This window comes from Nelumbo lutea, chromosome 4 (genome assembly GCF_056320005.1).
Source record: "Nelumbo lutea isolate HS-2025 chromosome 4, American lotus-T2T, whole genome shotgun sequence".
In the NCBI taxonomy this organism is placed as follows: Eukaryota; Viridiplantae; Streptophyta; class Magnoliopsida; order Proteales; family Nelumbonaceae; genus Nelumbo; species Nelumbo lutea.
In genome coordinates, this window is record NC_142687.1 from 101,253,807 (window position 1) to 101,271,923 (window position 18,117).

Below are 18,117 nucleotides of genomic sequence, written 5' to 3' on the forward strand. Positions count from 1 at the left end.
GAAGAGTGGCTTTGAATTTGAGTAAGATATCAAGTTGAGCGACTCGATGCGACCTTCTTCGTTGGGCGACTTCTTGGAAGTTGAGCGAAGATTCGGACACTCTCGCCACCGGTGGTTCCGAGTGGACGGACGCTGGTGTGGATTGAGCTCGCTGGTGTGTGGGGTAGGGTTCTATAGAGAGGAAACAGAAAATGGGAGGGAGGGTTAGAACTGAGATATTTTTTTAGTTCATTTTGTGTCCGGTTCAACTGGTCACTCTAGTTAGCGGCCATGAGAAACGTTAACTTTAGGTTCTTTTCGCCCAACTGACGTGGTCGAATCTCATTGGAGGGTGCACTCGTCCAGTGCACCCACCGCTACGCGGACTCAAAATCCTAACCATGTTTTTTCAATTTGGGCTGGACCGGGCTTGCGGGTGTGACAACTTTTTTGCGAGGTCTCCTACTGATTACGATTTACGACGCCGCTTTGGGAATTCACGTCAAGATGCGGCTCATTGCAGAATTTCCGAAACTGCCATGTAAAACAGTGTACTTCCGTCCGTAGTTTCCTTCATTGCTCCCAAGTCCCAACTCCCTTGTCCTTACGGTGCACTTTTTTGACAATTAACGATTGTATACTGTAACGACCGGTTGATGATTACTGAACGGTGATGAATTTGGTGTCGTATGTTAGGTTAGCGTTTAGTTACAGTGTGGTCGACCGCATGTAATCAGTGGCCGAATAGTTGACACGATTTGAGTTGACGTCTTGGCGCCAAGCTTACCTGTCACGTGAGTGTCTGGCTATTATGAGCTCTGGTGCGCAGGTTAGAAGAAAGAACTTCGTTTTTATTCTTTTCTTTTCTTTTTTTTTTTTTCTCCCTTTTTCTGTTCTATACAAATACAATAGAACTCTTCTCTCCGTCTCTCGGCTTCTCCGTTTTCGAGGGAAGGAAATCGTTCTCTCTTTGGCGGGACAAAGCGGTATTTTTCAAAACCAGTATTGCTGAGAACAGGAAAAAGTGTTTTTCCGACCTTTGGAACTCGGGTTTCCGATATGTCTGAGACGAAAAACGATACGGATAGCGATCGAGACACTCCTCCTGACGAACTGCGTTGCAAACGTAGCGACGGGAAGATATGGCGATGCAAGAACTGGAAAATTCAGGGAAAGTCTCTCTGCCAAGAGCATTACTTGAAGATGCAGAAGCGTGCGCTTGAGAGGAAAAAGGAGTCCCATAAAGCGAAGAATAAGCGGGGGAACCGGAATTTTTTGAAGAAGAGGGGGCGAGGGAAAGACGGTTTTGAGAGTGAAGAAGAAAGCAATGAGGAGTTTGCGGTGGAGGGAAAGAAACGACGGAAGAAGAAGAAGAGTGAGGCTTCTGATAGGTTGGTTAACATTGGAAGAACCTTGAAGGTGGAAATCGATTCTACGAAGAAAAAGAAAATGGTGAGACGGAAGAGGGTAGTGAAGCGTGAAGTTTCGGAGGAGGAGGAGGATGGGGATTTTGTTGATACAAGAAAGACGGATTCTTCTTCAGCTAGGGCTTCAAACGGTTTAAGGAGGCGTGGTTTAGGTTGGGGGAAGAGAATTGCAACTGCGAACCTAAAAGGTGAAGTTTCGGAGGAGGAAATGGGGTCAGAGAGGAGAAATAATAAGTTTAGTGGGAGGAAAATGGCACTGGCAAAGGTGAAGCAAGAGGTTTTGGATGAGGGGGAGAGGGAGTTCGGGGGTTCGAACAAGCTGGGTTCGAATTCGGCTAGGGTTTTGAGTGGTGGAAGTGGTCTTGGGACAGAGACGACAATGAGATTACGGAAAAGGACAGTGGAGAATATGGAGATGATGAAACACGTGGGGCTGGGGAGCGGAAAGAAGAGAAATCAATATGTAAGTCCTTATTTTTTGTCTTGATGTTTTTGATTTCTTTGTTCTGTAATTGAGGGAAGTTAGTTGTTTTCATTCTTTTCTTTCCTTTTGTTTTGGATAAACAGGGCATTGATGCAGACTCTTCTATGTGCCATCAATGCCAGAGGAGTGATAAAGAAAGGGTTGTTTGGTGCAAGGGCTGTAACAGGAAACGATATTGTGTTCCCTGCATACAGAGATGGTGAGCTTTTATTTTCTGATGGATAGTGTTTTAGTTTCCAAGTTTTATTGTACAATGTTGTTTTGATAATATGGTTCCATCCGAATCTGTTATCCATTACAAATATGAAATAACCATTAGTTCTTCCTTGTAACTGCTCTTGTTATAATTATTTTATGTGGTGCTCTAGCTAGATTTAATAAGCTCAGCTTATCAAAGCTTTAATCCCAGTTAGATTTAGAAATTAAAATGATGCCCGATAAATCCTATTAGTGTTTTTTACCAAAAAAATCCTATTCGTGTTGTTTGGTGTTTGGTAGATACAAATGAATTTGGTATTTTGTTTGTCCTTTTTTTTGCATGTACTAGGAGATAATTATAGGTAAATCCTGCTGATGTAAGAAGGTATTTTCATTTTGATTTAGCTTTAGGAGCTAAATTACATGTTCAATGATCAATATGATCAATGCCCATATATAATTTGGCAATTGAAATCTTGCTTAGTACTCATCTCTTTGGCCTATGATGGTTGGTTACTAATATAGGTTTCTAGGCCTTAGTTTCTGGAACAAAGACATAGTTGTTATTGGCATTATAGGCAATTCTAGGTGGCAGTGGAGTGTGTAGCAGACTATCTAATCACCTAGGTAACAGAATTTTTTTTTTAAGTAAAAACTAAATTTTATATCAATCCTCTAGTTTTATATATCAATTAACATGCATATAAATTGAAAAAATAGCATTGATTCTTGCTAATAACATTAATTTTCCTATCAAAACTTGGCAAAGTGCCATACCTAAAAGACAATATAATTTTAAATTATTAATTTCAATATTTTAAGCATACCATTATCACATAATAAGTATTTAAAAGAGAAATTTCATGCCAAATTAGCACTTATAGAAGGTTATAAATTATAATTTTTTATGAACAAAAGTTTAAGCTATAGTGTCATAAAAAGCGAAAAAATAACAAGGTAAAGAGAAGGATAAAATAGTTGTAGTTAAGAAGAAACCTATTTTATTGCCCTAGCATCTTTTCGTTTTTCTCTTCTCAAAGCGCTTGGATCTTTTATAGCTCAATAATAAAACTCTAAAATAAAGAATAAGAAATATGCACAACATAGAATAAAAATTATAAGCTGCACGAATACATATGCTAATAAGATGCAACCATAGTAGTTAAATCGTGACAAGACACCTGGGTCGTGATTTTTGTCATCTAGGAGTGGCTGAAGATGATGCCACTGATAGAATTGGAGTGGGATGGGAAAAGTGGAGGGTTACATCAGGAGTCATATCTCATATGTGATAGGGGAATACCACTTAGGCTAAAAAGAAATTTTTGTAACATAGTTATTAAGCCAACATAATATTGTATAATTGGATTTTGGCTAGTAAGAAAGCAATCATGTTGAAGAAATGGATTTAGCAGAAACACGGATGCTGAGATGGATGGATGGGGAAATCAGAAGCAGTAGGATTAAAAATGAGTGTATTTGTCCGAACCTCAGACTCTAGGAGTAGCCCCAATAGGTGATAAAGAGGGAATGCAGATTACTTGGTTGGCTCATGTTCATAAAAGACCATCTACAAGATCAATGATGGAAGTGACTTGTTCCATGATAGGTAGGGGCAGGCCAAAAAGGATATTGATTAAAGTATTGGAAAATGATTTGAGGGCCTATAATATAGCAATGGATATATGTTGATAAAAAAAAGCAATTGCTAGTGGCATTGAATAGAGTGCAATGGTGGAGTGAGATTCTTGTAGGTGAACCCAGATGGTTGGGTGTTTGCTGATTTGAGGGTGTGCTGACCCACCTAGAAGGATGAATTGATATATTAGAAAAGTTTGGAAGACCTGTTTTGATATAAAAACTGTAAAATAAAGAAGAAAAGAACGGGAAGAAAAGGTTTCTGCAGAGAAAGAAAGAAAAGAGAGATTGAAGAGAATGGGAGAAGCCAAAAATTAGGTCTGGCCGCCCCTTTCATTAGATTATATACTCACAAATAGAAGAGATTACAAAGACAAGTATGCCCTTAGTAAGTAGGCTACTTGTAAGAATTGAATAAGCACTCTTGACTTAAAACATAAACTAATGGGCCTAAGGCCCAATAACTCCCTAACCATGCTGTGTAAATAAACAAGTAATATCAGCCCAAAACTCAAACAGATATTAGTCAAGGTATTCTGTATTCAGGCTAGGCACCCTACCAAGGGTGCCTTGTTGCCTAAGTGACACCTTAACAAGTATGAAAGGATTGCAGAATCTAACATGTGGTAATTAGAAACTTTGTTTATCTACTTAGTTAGTAAGGTATGGAGCCTTGGATGGTTATATAACATATGTTTGATCTTATTATCTTTCAAGTGAATTGGTATACTTGTTCATCTTCCTTATGAATTTGATGCTAGGTATGTTAAATATTAATTACGATAGAAGAGAGAAAAGAAAGATGAGAATGCATGTTGAGGGAGAAAAAAATGGAGGCATGAGACATGAGCCTCCTATTATTTATCTCTTTGCAATATAGGCAAAAAGACCTGTTTACCCCTCATTTATTAATCTCATTCCCTTGTGACTTGTATTTGGGACTTTGTCTGTTCTCTCTTTGGTTGCAGATAGGCCCCCCACAAGATGTGGTAAGCCTATATTATTCAACTAATGATATTTTAAGAGCCTGAGCTGTACTGGCACAAACGGATAGGTTCAAGGAAAGCTTGAAAGTAGACTGGCAACCTCTAGCTGTAAATAAGCTAAAGCTTAACTTTGATGGTAGTTCAATGGGCAATCTGGGAAGGGCAGGAAGAGGCGGAGTCTTTAGAAACTTCCAAGGTGTAGTGGTGGATTTGTATTTAGGTCCAATTGGCATGAGGAACTTAGTAAAGGCTGAGATTTGGGCCCTACTACAAGGCTTTAGATTGGTGGAGCAGATGGTTGTCAGAGATTTGGAAGTTGAGGGGGATTCACATTCACAATTATCATTTAATGAACCAGGCAAGCCGATTCTGCACCTTGGCTCTACAAACATGCTTTTAGGGAAATAGACTTTTTTTGCAAGGAGGCTTATTTCTTCTATTAGATGGGTGAGAACGACAAATGGAATGGAAGATGTATTATCAAAGCAGGGAGTTGGACAAACACACTCTGTTCTGGGCAAAATTGTAATCTGGTGTTGTTTGGTCTGATGGAATTCCCATCACTTGCACTATTTCTTTGATATAATTAATAAAGTATTATCTTTTCTGATAAAAAAATTATGGACATTTTAAACCATGTATATGATAGGGAAACTTCTGCCTTCTAAATTGCCTCTGCAAGTTATTCAAACCAGGCTATTTGTCTTGGCTTCTTGGGATAGACATTTTGGGAGGGAGTTCCATATGATATAATGGTGATGAGAAATTTGTAACCAAGGATATTAAGATTTTAATGGTATACATCTTGTCAACAAGTGAAGCTCTACAAGAGTCCCAAGTAGTCAGTAACATATGTTTGTGTTTGTTCAATGAGACCATCTTCTTTGTAATTTATTGTGTACACCCAATTACAACCAATAGGTTCTATTCTATGAGGGAACTCCACTAACTACTAGGTCTGATTTTTTTTAGAAGGCATTATGTTTAAAGCCAGTTGTGATTACAAAACCATCAACTATTTTAACTTCTCTGTTCTTGAACATTACCACTTGTGATTACATTGTCATCAACATACACCACACTACTAGTATGATGTTCCCCACTTTTGTGTTACAAGTAAACATAGTGATTGGCTTGACATTGCTTCATCCCTAATTGCTCCACAATTTCAGTAAATCATCGGAACTACTCCTTGGGGGACTGTTGCAAGCCATAAATTGCATTAAGCAACCTACACAACTTATCTGTGAGGAGGCCTTCCTTATGTCAGATTGAAAAAGTGGCTGCAATTGATACGATCAAATGAATTGAATTGATTTTGGTAACTGGCAAGTAGTCCAGCCCATAAGTTTGATTGTACCCTTGGCCATCAACCACGCTTTTAGGCCCTCAACACTGCATCGGGGAGAAATTTAACTGTTTATTCCCATGAACACCCAACTACCTGCTAGTTGTGTGTACGAGAGGCGAGATCCCAAATGTTTATCTATTTTTTATTATTTATCAGTTGTTAATTGTTGGTTGAGATCCCAAAAGATCTTGAGGAGAGTTGGATGAGATACTGGTTCAACAGATCTTGATTAAACTTGTAAAAGAGAAATTGGGGGGAATGTAGATGCTAGAATGGAGTTTCAAGTTCGAGAAGAAAGAAGATGGAGGAATTACACTACTCAAAAAAAAAAAAGAAAAAAAGAAAAACAGAAAACATTTTCAAATTCAATTCATTCTCTATTTAAAACATGGTTTGAAAGACATATCTATGGGAAATATCCTAAAAGAGAAAATAATTGAATTGGAAAAACTTAAAAGAAAAAAAATCTAGAATACTCCTACATTGCTTTTAGGGTCATCACGATGCCTGTATCATTCATGATGTAAAAAGTTACATTCTTTACATGCAGAGCATGCTTTTGGAAACCAATTACTTAGTTTTACTATCTGATAAAAAAATTACTTAGTTTTACTATGAAATAGAATAATGTAGACTTCCTGTTTTCTTAAGTTTAATTTCTAGGTGATTCTTAGTGTACATTGAATATGAAGGAGATGAAAGAGAAGTAACTGATGGGCTCTTATATATGATGTCTTCATTTAGTGTCTTTTTTTGGAGTCCTTCCAGATTGGAGGTTGGCCCATGGCTGGCCACACCATTTTTTTTTCTGAGATAAAATTCAATTGATTTCATTAGAAGCAAATGATAGAGCTGGCCCCATCATTTTATCTGTGATTTTTTTCTAAAATAATAGTCTAGGAAAATTCTAGTTTATTCCTAGGTTAGTGTTGACAAATGTTACAGGGCACCTTCTGCAGGTCACATGCATCAATGCATGGAAATATATTTCATTTTTCTTGGTAGTTTCCACCCAATATCTCGTTCTTTTTTCTCTCTCTCCCGGCCCCTTTTTCTTGTCATAGTTATCATATCTCCCTCTTTCTTCCTCCTTTTAAATCACATGGTTATTCAACTAAGTAATACCAAAATATTTCCAAGACGTAGTGATCTGGTGTTTACTTGAGTAGGCATTTGCTATTAAAATTGACAAATTCATTTATGTTTCATTATTGTTTTCTTTTGGTCATTAAATATAGGTATCCTCAATTGTCAGAGGAAGCAATTGAAAAATGTTGCCCGTTTTGTCGTGGAAATTGCAACTGTAAAGCATGCTTACGTAAAGATAAAATGTGTAAGGTTGGTTTTGGAATAGGTTTCTTTTCCTTTTTCTTTTCATACTTTTATATGGTAAATTGGTATGCTTACTTAAAATTACTTCCATTATCTTCTTCATGATACATCTGTAGGGGCTGGAGATCTCAGATGTGATGGTGAGTGAAGATGAACAAAGTATACACTTGAGATATTTGTTAGATGCACTTCTTCCATTTCTGAAACAGTTCGATAAAGAGCAAATGATGGAAAGGGAGATTGAAGCTAGGATTCAAGGTATGATATCCATATCCTTCAAATAGTCTGTCATGTTTACCGGGCTTATAACTTCTTACTGGATACCATTTTATTAGGATGTGCATGATATCCATACTAGCAGAGACTACCCCATGAAATGCTTAAGGTTTTTTAAGAGCTAGAGTTGCAAAAGGTGACCCGAAGTCACAATAGATACTTCATTTTGAATTGAGCGTCCTTTATAAATGAGACCATTGTCTAAATCTCCAAATGCAGTGTGCAGAAGTGACACCAAATAACTTGTCTTTATTTATGGTTTTCTAATGGGCAGGGTTAGCTCCATCAGAGATGAAAATCCAAAAGGCAATTTTTTATAGCGATGAGCGAGCATACTGGTATAGTCTATTCCCTAAGTAATTCTATATCTTAGATCCACAAAATTTTATACAAAACTGACGCTGTAGCGTGTCTTGAGCAGCAACAACTGCAGAACTTCTATTTTTGACTTTCACAGAAGCTGTCCAAAATGTTCGTATGACCTTTGCCTTACTTGTTGTCGCGAGATTCGCGAGGAGTGCCTGCAGGGAGCTGGTGAGGAAGTAGTCATCCAATATTGTGATAAAGGGATTGATTATGTGCACGGTGGAGACCCCTCTCTCAAGTTGTCAACTGTAAAACAATTTTCAGGTTTACATGCTGAGACAAGCTCAAAAGATGGTGCTGGGCAAGAATCTGTATGGAAGGCAGAGGAAAATGGTAGCATCCCTTGTCCTCCAACCGCAATGGGTGGTTGTGGTTGTGGCTACCTGGAGCTCAGATGTTTGTTTGAAGAGAATTTTGTTTCAGAATTAGTAAAAAAAGCAGAAGAAATGGCTGGAAAGCACAAAAGTGTTGATGCATGTGGATCATCTACGCAATGGTGCACTTGTTTAAATGTGGCTGGGAAGATTGGTCTTGATAGCAAGAGTTCACTAAAGGCTGCTTCCCGAATATCTTCAGATGACAACTACTTATACTGTCCATCAGCAAGAAAAATTCAACACGGGGAACTGGAACACTTCCAGAGTCATTGGATCAAGGGTGAGCCAGTAATTGTTCGTGATGTGCTTGAGTTTACATCTGGCTTGAGTTGGGAGCCAATGGTTATGTGGCGTGCATTTCGTGAGATTACGAACACCAAGCGTTCCACACAATTGGCTGTGACAGCCATTGATTGCCTTGATTGGTGTGAGGTTAGTTGTATCACTTAACCCAATTTCTGCCTGGTTATTGTAAATATTTCTCATTATTTTGTTACCAATGTTTTTGTAAGGGGTAAATCTATTCTACTATACCTCTTATGAAGAGTAAAGAACAGAAGGTCATTGTAATAGCCTATGATATATATGGTAAACAACGAAGGGGTTCTACCCACAACATGAGATCAACTAAATTGCATCAACTTGAATCCGACAAAATAGTTGTCTGGTGATTGCCAGTATTTTAACATGCAGAGAAATTATTACTTTCCAAGGGAGAAAATGTCTGTAGGAAGCTGGCTATAAGGATGCCTAGTCATGTAATGTGCTTGCCGTTTTGCTTAAGAGAAATTCATTTGTGGTCTAATTTTTTATAATGAACATCTAATTACATAAATACTTGTGCTAAAATATGTATTCATTTATTTATTTTATTTTCTAGGCAATGTGCTAATGCCATTCATGCATCAACTCACCTTGCTAGGCCAAGACACCTCTAGGCATTACTTAGACACCTTAAACCTATGATACTTGATCCTATACAGTACACATGCATTTATGCTTATTTTATGTGTGTACAACATGATATGTACTCAATATGACACCAGATACCACATAGACTTCTTGAGTATATTTTATAGTTAGTATTTTAAAATTTGTAATTTTGGTATTTTTTGAATAAGTATACAATAAAAAGCCTGTATATATTTGATGATTAATTAAATTTGGCAAGATATTTGTACTAAGAAATGACATAGCTTTGAAAACTAGATATGAAGCATGATATAAAACTAGATATTTGTATGCCTCATGCACCTCATGCACACCTCATATGAAAAAACAGAAAAAAAAGAAAAAAAGGAAAGGAAAGGAAAAGGAAAGAAAGGGAAGGGAAAGAAAAAGAAAGAAGGAGAAGAAAAAAAGAGAAAAGGAAAGAAAAGAAAAGGGAAGAAAAAACCCCTCTTTCCAATGCAGCTCAATTTGCTTTTTTTTGCTCTAGCAAGCTTGCTTCGCTCACCCACCCCCTCTTCAACAAGACCCCCCCTCCTTTCAACTAGTGCTATGAACCTTTGTTCTTCTTAATATAAAAGATTTTTATTAAAAATAAAGAAAAAATGAGATCCCCCCTTCCTTTTCTTCCTCCTCTCCTTCCTCCTTCCTTCTGACCCCCTTCTCTTAAGGAAGCTTACACCTCCTTGTGTTCGGGAGGTTTATGCCTCTTACGTTCTGAACTATGCTTCATGCCTCTAGGTAGTGGAACACCTCACGTCACACCTCCGCATTTTAAAACATTGATCTAATGTTTGTCTGGTCCCTTCCATGTATTGTCAAGTTGTATTTGCCTTCTATTTTATTTAATGAAATTTGTGTATACCTATAAAAAAATAAAAATAAGTGCCATTAACCTAGATTTGTTTGGACAATTCAGGGTCTTGGAAGGGGTGTACTAGATTTAGACCTAACCTCTAGCATTGTGTTGCATGGAGTAGCTGCTCCTAGGCTAAATCTGCATTCTCATGATTGTAAGCTCGAGAGCTCAAGATTGTACCATTACACTAGCCAAATTCACACCCCATTTGCAATTATAGATGGTGTCGAGGATTTTACAACTTTTGTTAGTTGTTTTTGCTTATTATTTGTTTAGTTAGTAGGTGGGGACCATAACATGCTATTCAGAAGCTTTTAGAGTAGTGTTTTTTTTATGTTTTTATTAATTTTTGCCGCCCTCTAAGGGCATATCAGTTATTGTACATGCTTTTTAGTTAAAGTATAAATACTAATGGAAGAGGGCGGCCAGATTAGATTGCCTTCTCTTTCTTTCTTCACTCTTTCTCTTCTTTTGTTCTCTCATAAAAACTTCTCTTCTTTCTTCTACAATTTTTTATTTTAGCAGATTTCTACTTGGTATCAAAGCCTAGTTAGGCTTCCTCGAGGCTGGTTCATGCAGTCCTAGATCAGCCGACTGCATGAGGGAATAGAGGATTGATTGATCTACTTTAGATTTCCCTATTTTTGGATTTTTTGGTGGTTTTTAGTTATCAAGAAGGTGATTTGTGTTTTGGCATCAACAGGAAAAACTGGAGTGTGGGGAATTGTCCTAGTCAAAGTTGGACTCTTCAATTTTGACTTGGTGTTGGGTGCTTAGACTTTTATGAATATCTTAATGTTTTTTATAGGGGCAGTTCAGTTTTTGGCCTTTTTTGAGCCTCATGGAGAGATCAATACCTTGTTCTCTCTTCTCCCATGGCTCTTGGGAAGGGGGATTTCTTTCTAGTAAGGTTTTCTTCCTTCGGAAAGGCTTTCCACCCTTGTTTGTGAGATAATTATGATCTTGGGGTGTTTCTACTTGACCCTTTTTTGTTTTAAGTTGATTCAGTTGAAATGGAGGGTTGGAGTATTGAGCCGAAGTTAGCTGGCGACCTGGGTCTGGGTGTAGGAGGTACAAGTGATCCTTTTAGATATGGGATTATTACCACAATAAATTTGGATTGTACAAACTATTTAGAATGGGTGCAATTAGCCAAGATGACTATTGGCGCAATTAGCCAAGACTATTTAGAATGGTCTCATGCATGTTAAACCCACAACCTCTTTTTTTTCCTCAATTGGTTTAATTCAAATAGCCGATGTGATGAAAAACATCTTGCATTCTTGATTCTACAAGCTGCCTTTGTACTAAGCTCCGTCGAAGCAAGCCCAAACGAATCCATGTTAGGGTCTTGAGTGTTTAAACTTTATACGAAAATAAATGGCTTTGTAATGTTGGTTGTCTTTTAAGAAGATATTTTACTAGGATGAATGAATGGACAACATTAACAAATAAGGAGGTTCTTGGATCTTCAGTAAGCGAGCAAAGCGAGCGGATTCATGTTCCTTGGGTTCTATATTTTTGAATGACACGTCTAGACATTTCTTATGCTATGAGTGTTGTGAGCCAATATATGCATGCTCCTCGGGTTCAACATTGGGAGGCTATTGATAGGATACTTTCCATACTTGAAGAAGCATCTTGGCAGTGAAATTTTATTCACTGATCATGGGAACTTGAAACTGGAGGCCTATACAAATGCGGATTGGGCAGGTTGCCTTGACGACAAGAGATCTACATTCGGAGTCTGTACCTTTGTGGGATGAAACATGGTTTCATGTAAAAGTAAAAAACAATCAATGGTGGCAAGGTCAAGTGTAGAAGCCCAATATAGATCTATGGTCCATGGTGTCTCAGAATTACTTTAGATTAGGCCCTTGTCAAATGAGATTGGGATTGATGTAGAGGAGCCTGTGCTGTTTGTCTTCCTTATGTCTCCTTTGAATCATAGTTGGCTGATGTCTTTACCAAAGGGGTTGCAAGGAGTAAGCTTGAACATGACCTACGCAAGTTGGGAATGTGTGACATTTACTCCAAACTTGAGGTGGAGTGTTTAAGATTTTACAACTTTTGTTACTTGTTTTTGTTTATTATTTGTTTAGTTAGTAGGTGGGGATGACAACATACTATTCAGAAGCTTTTGGAGTGGTGTTTTTATGTTTTTATTAAGTTTATTTATTAATTTTTTTTGCATCAACCACCCTTTAAGGGCATATCGGTCATTATATACATTTTTCATTTAATGTGTAAATACTAATGAAAGAGGGCGGCCATATTAGATTGCCTTCTCTTCCTTTTTCCACTCTCTCTTCTTCCCTTCTCTCACAAGTAACTTCTTTTTTTTCTATCTTCTACAATTTTTATTTCAGCAGATTTCTACTAATGGCATAAGTATGGACAAGTGTGAATGTTAGAGGTAACTTAGATTTATCATAAAACTTGCCTTGCTAGATGTTAGTGTTATGCTAGGTCTGCATGGTTTATTTATGCATCAAATAGCTAATAGAACATGATTTTGTTTGCAGAAGGATTGATGATGATTGAATTTGGACACCCTCTCTCTTTGGCATTTTTTTGTGCTTCTTTCTTTATTGCCCTTGTCCGTTCATACTCTATGGGGGAAAATTTTCTGACAGAGGAATTAGTAAGTGCTGCTTGGAGTTCGAGTTCCTTAAATTGTAGAGTGTATTGGAGGAAACCAATGGTAACAATTGTCATGAAATTCACATTTTTTTTCAATTGCTACAGAAGAGTTGGAGAATTGCATTTATTTGGGGAGATGGACGGTTCATTCTCACCAGCAAGGAGATGATGGAAGAACATTAGGGCTGAAATAAAAGAGTTCTTGTTGGAGAAGACAACACAACAATGGGAGTTGTGAGCCACCGTGTCAAGTTTGGTATGTTAAGTTTGCGATTGTGTACTACCTTTTTCCTATTGGGGTTTGAGCTCTGTGATGTTGGTTGCATTTTCTTATTGCTTGGGGATGCTTGACGAGTTGAACTTGATAGTTGGTTGTGTCTTGTGGAAGAGCCATGGGCAGCCTTGATTACCGTGTTGGTTGTGTTGTGGTGTGAGCCACCATGATTACCATCTTAGTTGATGACTTGTCTTATCATGGATGAGAGATGCATGTGCTACCAAGAGCTTTTTTAAGTTGATGGATTCTTGTTGTTGTGTAACTGTGTAAGTTTAGTTGTCTCAATGCCTGGAATCTTCAAGTTGCCTGGTTTAAGCATTGCCTCCATAAGATTAGGTTGTGTTGTTATTTGAGGTTATGATGTTCTTTTGTAGGCAAGCTAGCTGGTACTAGCTTAAGGAGAGCATTGGAATGTTCAAATTGTATATGTATGAAGAAAGGGGGTAATTGGGGGAGAAGTTTTAGTCAAGCATTTTAATGTAATTGTTGCCCAAGTATTTTATTGTATTTGCAGGTGATGTTGTTATATTTTGTGAAGGTGAAAGGGAAGAACTGACTCATCTACAAAGGCTAGTAACTCACTTTGAAAGGGTTTCTAATGTTAAGGTGTATTGGGGCAAGAGCTGCGTAGTGGGATTATATAAAGAGAAAGAGGAAGTAGAAAATCTTGCTAGGTTCTTGGGGCGTGAGGCAGGGGACTGACCAATACTGTACTTGGGACTACCTTTTGAGGGGAACCCAACTTCCAATAGATTTTGGTATCCAGTAATGGAAACTGGAAAGGTTCACAAAAAGGCTGGCAGGGTGGAAAAGAAATTACATCTCTTAAGGGGAAGAATAGCACTAATAAAGTAAACTTTGACTAATATGTCAGTCTACCATTTATCTACCTTTAGGGTCCCCTCCAAAGTGGCCAACCAACTAGAGAAATTAATGAGGGACTTCTTGTTGGGGACACAAAGAAAGATCACCTAGTGAAGTGGGAGATAGTGTCCTTGAGTAGGGATAGCAGGGGCCTAGGGATAGGGAATATTAAACTAAGGATTGTTGCCTTGTTGGTGAAATGGTTGTGGAGATTCCCCCTAGAACAAGACAATCTGTGGCAAATGGTGATTGTGAGTATTCACGGTATGGTAGATAGTGGGTGGGATGCTGGTCTTGACCCTAGGGCATTTCGGTCTTCTCCTTGGAAAGCGATCAATGGTTTATTGCCTTCCTTTCGTATGTCAGGTATGATGCTTGTGCAGGTAATAAATTGTGGTTCTGGGAAGATGTTTGGGTTGGGGAGTCCTCTCTTAAAGATGGATTTCCGTCTATTTATTCCATTTCCCTAAACAAAGAGTCAACAATTTCCAATGTTTTTGGTACTAAAAATCTTGGGACTTGGGACTAAAGAGAGGGTTGAGGGAGTCTGAAATGGGGTTAGTAGATGAACTCATTTCTCTTCTCAGCATAGTATTCTTGGATCATTCTTGTTCAGACAATAGAATTTGGTTAGTGTCATCCTTTGGCTACTTTACATGTGCTTCTTTCTTCATTGCCCTCCTTCAGTCTTCTAACGTTGCAGGTTCTTTTCCCATAAAGGAAGTTTGGTGTAACCCTGTACCCATGAAGATTAGGGCTTTTTGTTGGGAGGTTCCAGGAAATTAACACTTTGGATAAATTACAAAAATGAAGACCAAATTACTGCCTTTTCCCTCATGTTTGTTGTCTTTGTTTGGATTACAGTGAGTCAATTACACATTTTTTATTGTCTTGTCTTTTTGCTTCTTTTGTTTGGAATTGGTTTTCCTCTTTGTTTGGCTATAGGTGGACCATTCCTTCTGATGTGGAAAGCCTCTTTGAATCAAGCTTCTTTAGACTACCTAAGAAAGGAGTTAGGGTGATGTGGAGAGCTACGAGAGCTGCTATCCTTTGGTCATTATGGGAGGAGAAAAATAACATAATTTTCCAAGGGAAAGAAGGGTCCAAGGAACAAGTCATTGATAACATACTGAGTATAGTCATACATTGGCTGAAATCAACTGAATTATTCAAAGATTATTCAGTGGAGGATAGTTTTAGAGGCTAGTTGATAGTGGCAAACCTTTCTACTACCAAGGATGTAGTTCAGCCCCAATGGTTACCAACAGCACACCAAAGGGTAAAGTTGAACTTCGATGGAAGTTCTTTGGGCAATCTGGGACCCTTGGGTGTTGGGGGTGTATTTAGAGACTGAGGTGGGGGGGGGCTAATAGCACTGTACTCTGGCCCAATAGGTATTGACAATTCATTAAGAGTTGGAATTATGGCCTTACTCCAAGGTCTGAGGCTGGCCAAGCAATGGGGTTGAAGGGATGAGAGATCCATCGTATGGACGCCCAAATCTTGCGGAATGAAGGGGGCGAATTTCAAAATTGTTTCTCTCTCTTCAACTGGGAATCGCATTCCCTATTTAGAAAATCATATTTTCAAGGACCAATCTTGAACCATGAATTGAACCAGATCTGAACCAAAAGTAGGAGAGAGGTTTACCTGATACAGAGAAGTTTTATTTCTCAATGAAGGTGTTCACGCCCAAGAAAGGATCCAAAGACTGCTCCCACTGAAGATGGCGCAGTGTAGGATGGAGCAGAATCAGCAGTGTTCTCCAAGAACCTGATCCTTCGTAAGAATAGCTGGATGGCACGTGAGCACTGTTTCCATTCAGTCCTTTCACAAAGGGCTGATATCAAGATCGAATCTTGAGATCGAGCTGGAGGTCTGGCGGTGGCAGGAAGGAGGCGGCAAGAAAGAGTTTTGCAGAGATTGCATAAATCTTTCTTCTGTGATTTCAGCTTTGAAGACTAGAGACCTTTTGTGTTGTCTGTTGTGTCTAAAGGTTGCCGCCCCCTCCTCCTTTTATATGCTTAAAGGGATCAGCTCCTAATCCCATTAGGAGTTGCTGATCCAAATCATATTTGGATTAGAAGTCCCTTTAAGTGATAAGGAAAAACCCTTATCTTATCTGTAGATCAGATCAGCCCTCTCCTAATCCTATTAGGAGGCTCCTAGATCTAAATCTTATTTAGATCTTGGACTCTCTGAGTGGATAGGGTCAAGGCCCAATCCTATCAACTGATTTAATCACAGATCTGCCCCTCATTTAAACTAATCAAATCAGCCCAGTTCGAAATGGGCTTTTGGCCCATTAAGGTTGTATGCTCACTTAGCCTTCTAAACTGCTGCCCAATTGGGCTTCCTTGTATGGTGTGGGACCCAAACATTGATCTACACATCAGCCACATGGGTTCGGCTCAGCCTTTGTTACAATGCCTGGTTGAATATACTACTATGGACATTGCACTCTCTGAAACCCATCAAATGGGCTCTATGGGCCCAACACTTACCCTAAGTGGTCCCTGGGCCAAGCCACCTTGTAACACGCAGGGACTGTGGGCAGATGCAAGATTGGCTCATTAGGTATTGCCCTCAATGGTCTTACACTCAACCTCTCAACCCATAATGATCAAACACTGCCTGACAAGAGATGACTTCTCCCTCGGCTGTAAGGAATAGTGTTGCACTCTCTGTTTATATGGATTCCGGAAATTAAAACCTTTTGCAAACCTTTTAGAAACCATAATATATATTTTTTTATATTTTATATAAAAAACACTTTGCAAAACAAATCTCAACGATTGAAATTGGCTGCCGGCAGTCTTGGTTTCCATCAGTAAGAGTGCATCCCCGATCATTACCTTTGTCCAACAAAGGGGCTGATCCTGTCACTATAATCACCTATTCAGATGAATTGTCAGACTGTCCCAACATACCTAGGTTTTGACCCATGCTAAGGATTTCACTGATTGGTACATCAAAGACAGCCCAATCTGACATTTAGTGCAGTATCATAATCGAGTCTAGGGGTCGGGTGTAACTTTTCAGTTTTGCCCATCAATCTCCAAGGTCCAGGGCAATATTGGAAATCTGGTCCAGTTCAAAGATTAAATTAATCCTACACTGTATGCACCTAGGGTCTCACCCTGGCAGCTAATATAGGTCACCCCAACCGACTTGGTGGCACAACAGTGTCAGCCTTATCAGGATAGGTCTCTCCAGACCGACCCACTGGCTGTGAACATTCTAAACTAACATGAGTCTCATTAAGTGTCAAGTTTAAGGGTATTACACAGAAACATACCAAGGGAACATGAATCAAATATGTACTATTATTCATTTACAATAAACTCATAATGTACATCATTCTGATTGAAGCTAAGGGCATACAAAACTGTCCAACAGGGGTTTTCAAAATTATGAAGTGGTGGGAGATTCTAAGCTGTTAATAGGATTATTACAGGCAAAAAGTTTGGGGGCGTGGACTTTGAGACAACAAATGAGGGAGATTTATTGTTTAGCCATGAAAGCTGGATTAATCTTTATTTGGACTAGGAGGTCAGTAAATAGTGTGGTTGATACTTTGGAAAAGCAGCTAATCAAAGGGAAAATCTTTTTTTGAGTGTACTATAAATTTTAGGATAAATATGGGGTCAACACTCATGTTATGATGTAGTGATTTAAAAGGCACGCCTCAGGTGAGGCGCATTTTAGGGTAGGCGCCTCGCCCAGGTCCTAGGCGCACGCCTGGTGCGCCTTAGCCTAGGCATGTGCCTTTTGAAAACTTGTCACTTTTTCCTTTTTTTTTGAGTCTGGCCGCTGGGCCGGGGGCTCCGCCTTCGTTCGCTCACCGAAGCTTCAAGAATCACCTATTTGGTAATGTTGTCCAGTCATTCATCTTAATAAAATATCTTCTTAAAAGCATATAAAACTATAAAATTATTATTTTTTGTGTGAAATCTAAGAATTTAAGACTCTAACATGGACTTGTTTGGGCTTGCTTCGAGGGGCATGGCACAAAGGCGGCTCGTAGAATTAGGAATGTGATATGTCACATTAGCTACTTGATGCAATTGAGAAAAAAAAGAGATTGTGGATTTTATATGCTTGAAAATGTT

General features: G+C 38.7%; 1 protein-coding gene across 5 annotated transcripts in view; it reads left to right on the top strand.

Annotated features, from left to right (window-relative positions):
- The first annotated feature begins 867 nt into the window (after positions 1–867).
- LOC148862222 (lysine-specific demethylase JMJ29-like) overlaps positions 868–18,117 on the top strand; it is a 66,118-nt gene continuing 48,868 nt past the window's right edge. For 3 of the 5 annotated variants that reach the window (XR_016113448.1, XM_088986823.1, XM_088986825.1), the window contains exons 1-6: positions 868–1,869; positions 1,974–2,089; positions 7,302–7,401; positions 7,512–7,653; positions 7,946–8,009; positions 8,093–8,846. Coding sequence is in view for 4 of the 5 variants with exons in the window: in XM_088986823.1 (XP_088842949.1) it covers positions 1,039–1,869; positions 1,974–2,089; positions 7,302–7,401; positions 7,512–7,653; positions 7,946–8,009; positions 8,093–8,846 (2,007 nt within the window). In the remaining variant the exon portion in view is untranslated. The remainder of the gene's footprint in view (positions 1,870–1,973; positions 2,090–7,301; positions 7,402–7,511; positions 7,654–7,945; positions 8,010–8,092; positions 8,847–18,117) is intronic. The other 2 variants (XM_088986824.1, XM_088986826.1) reach the window with 1 other exon arrangement.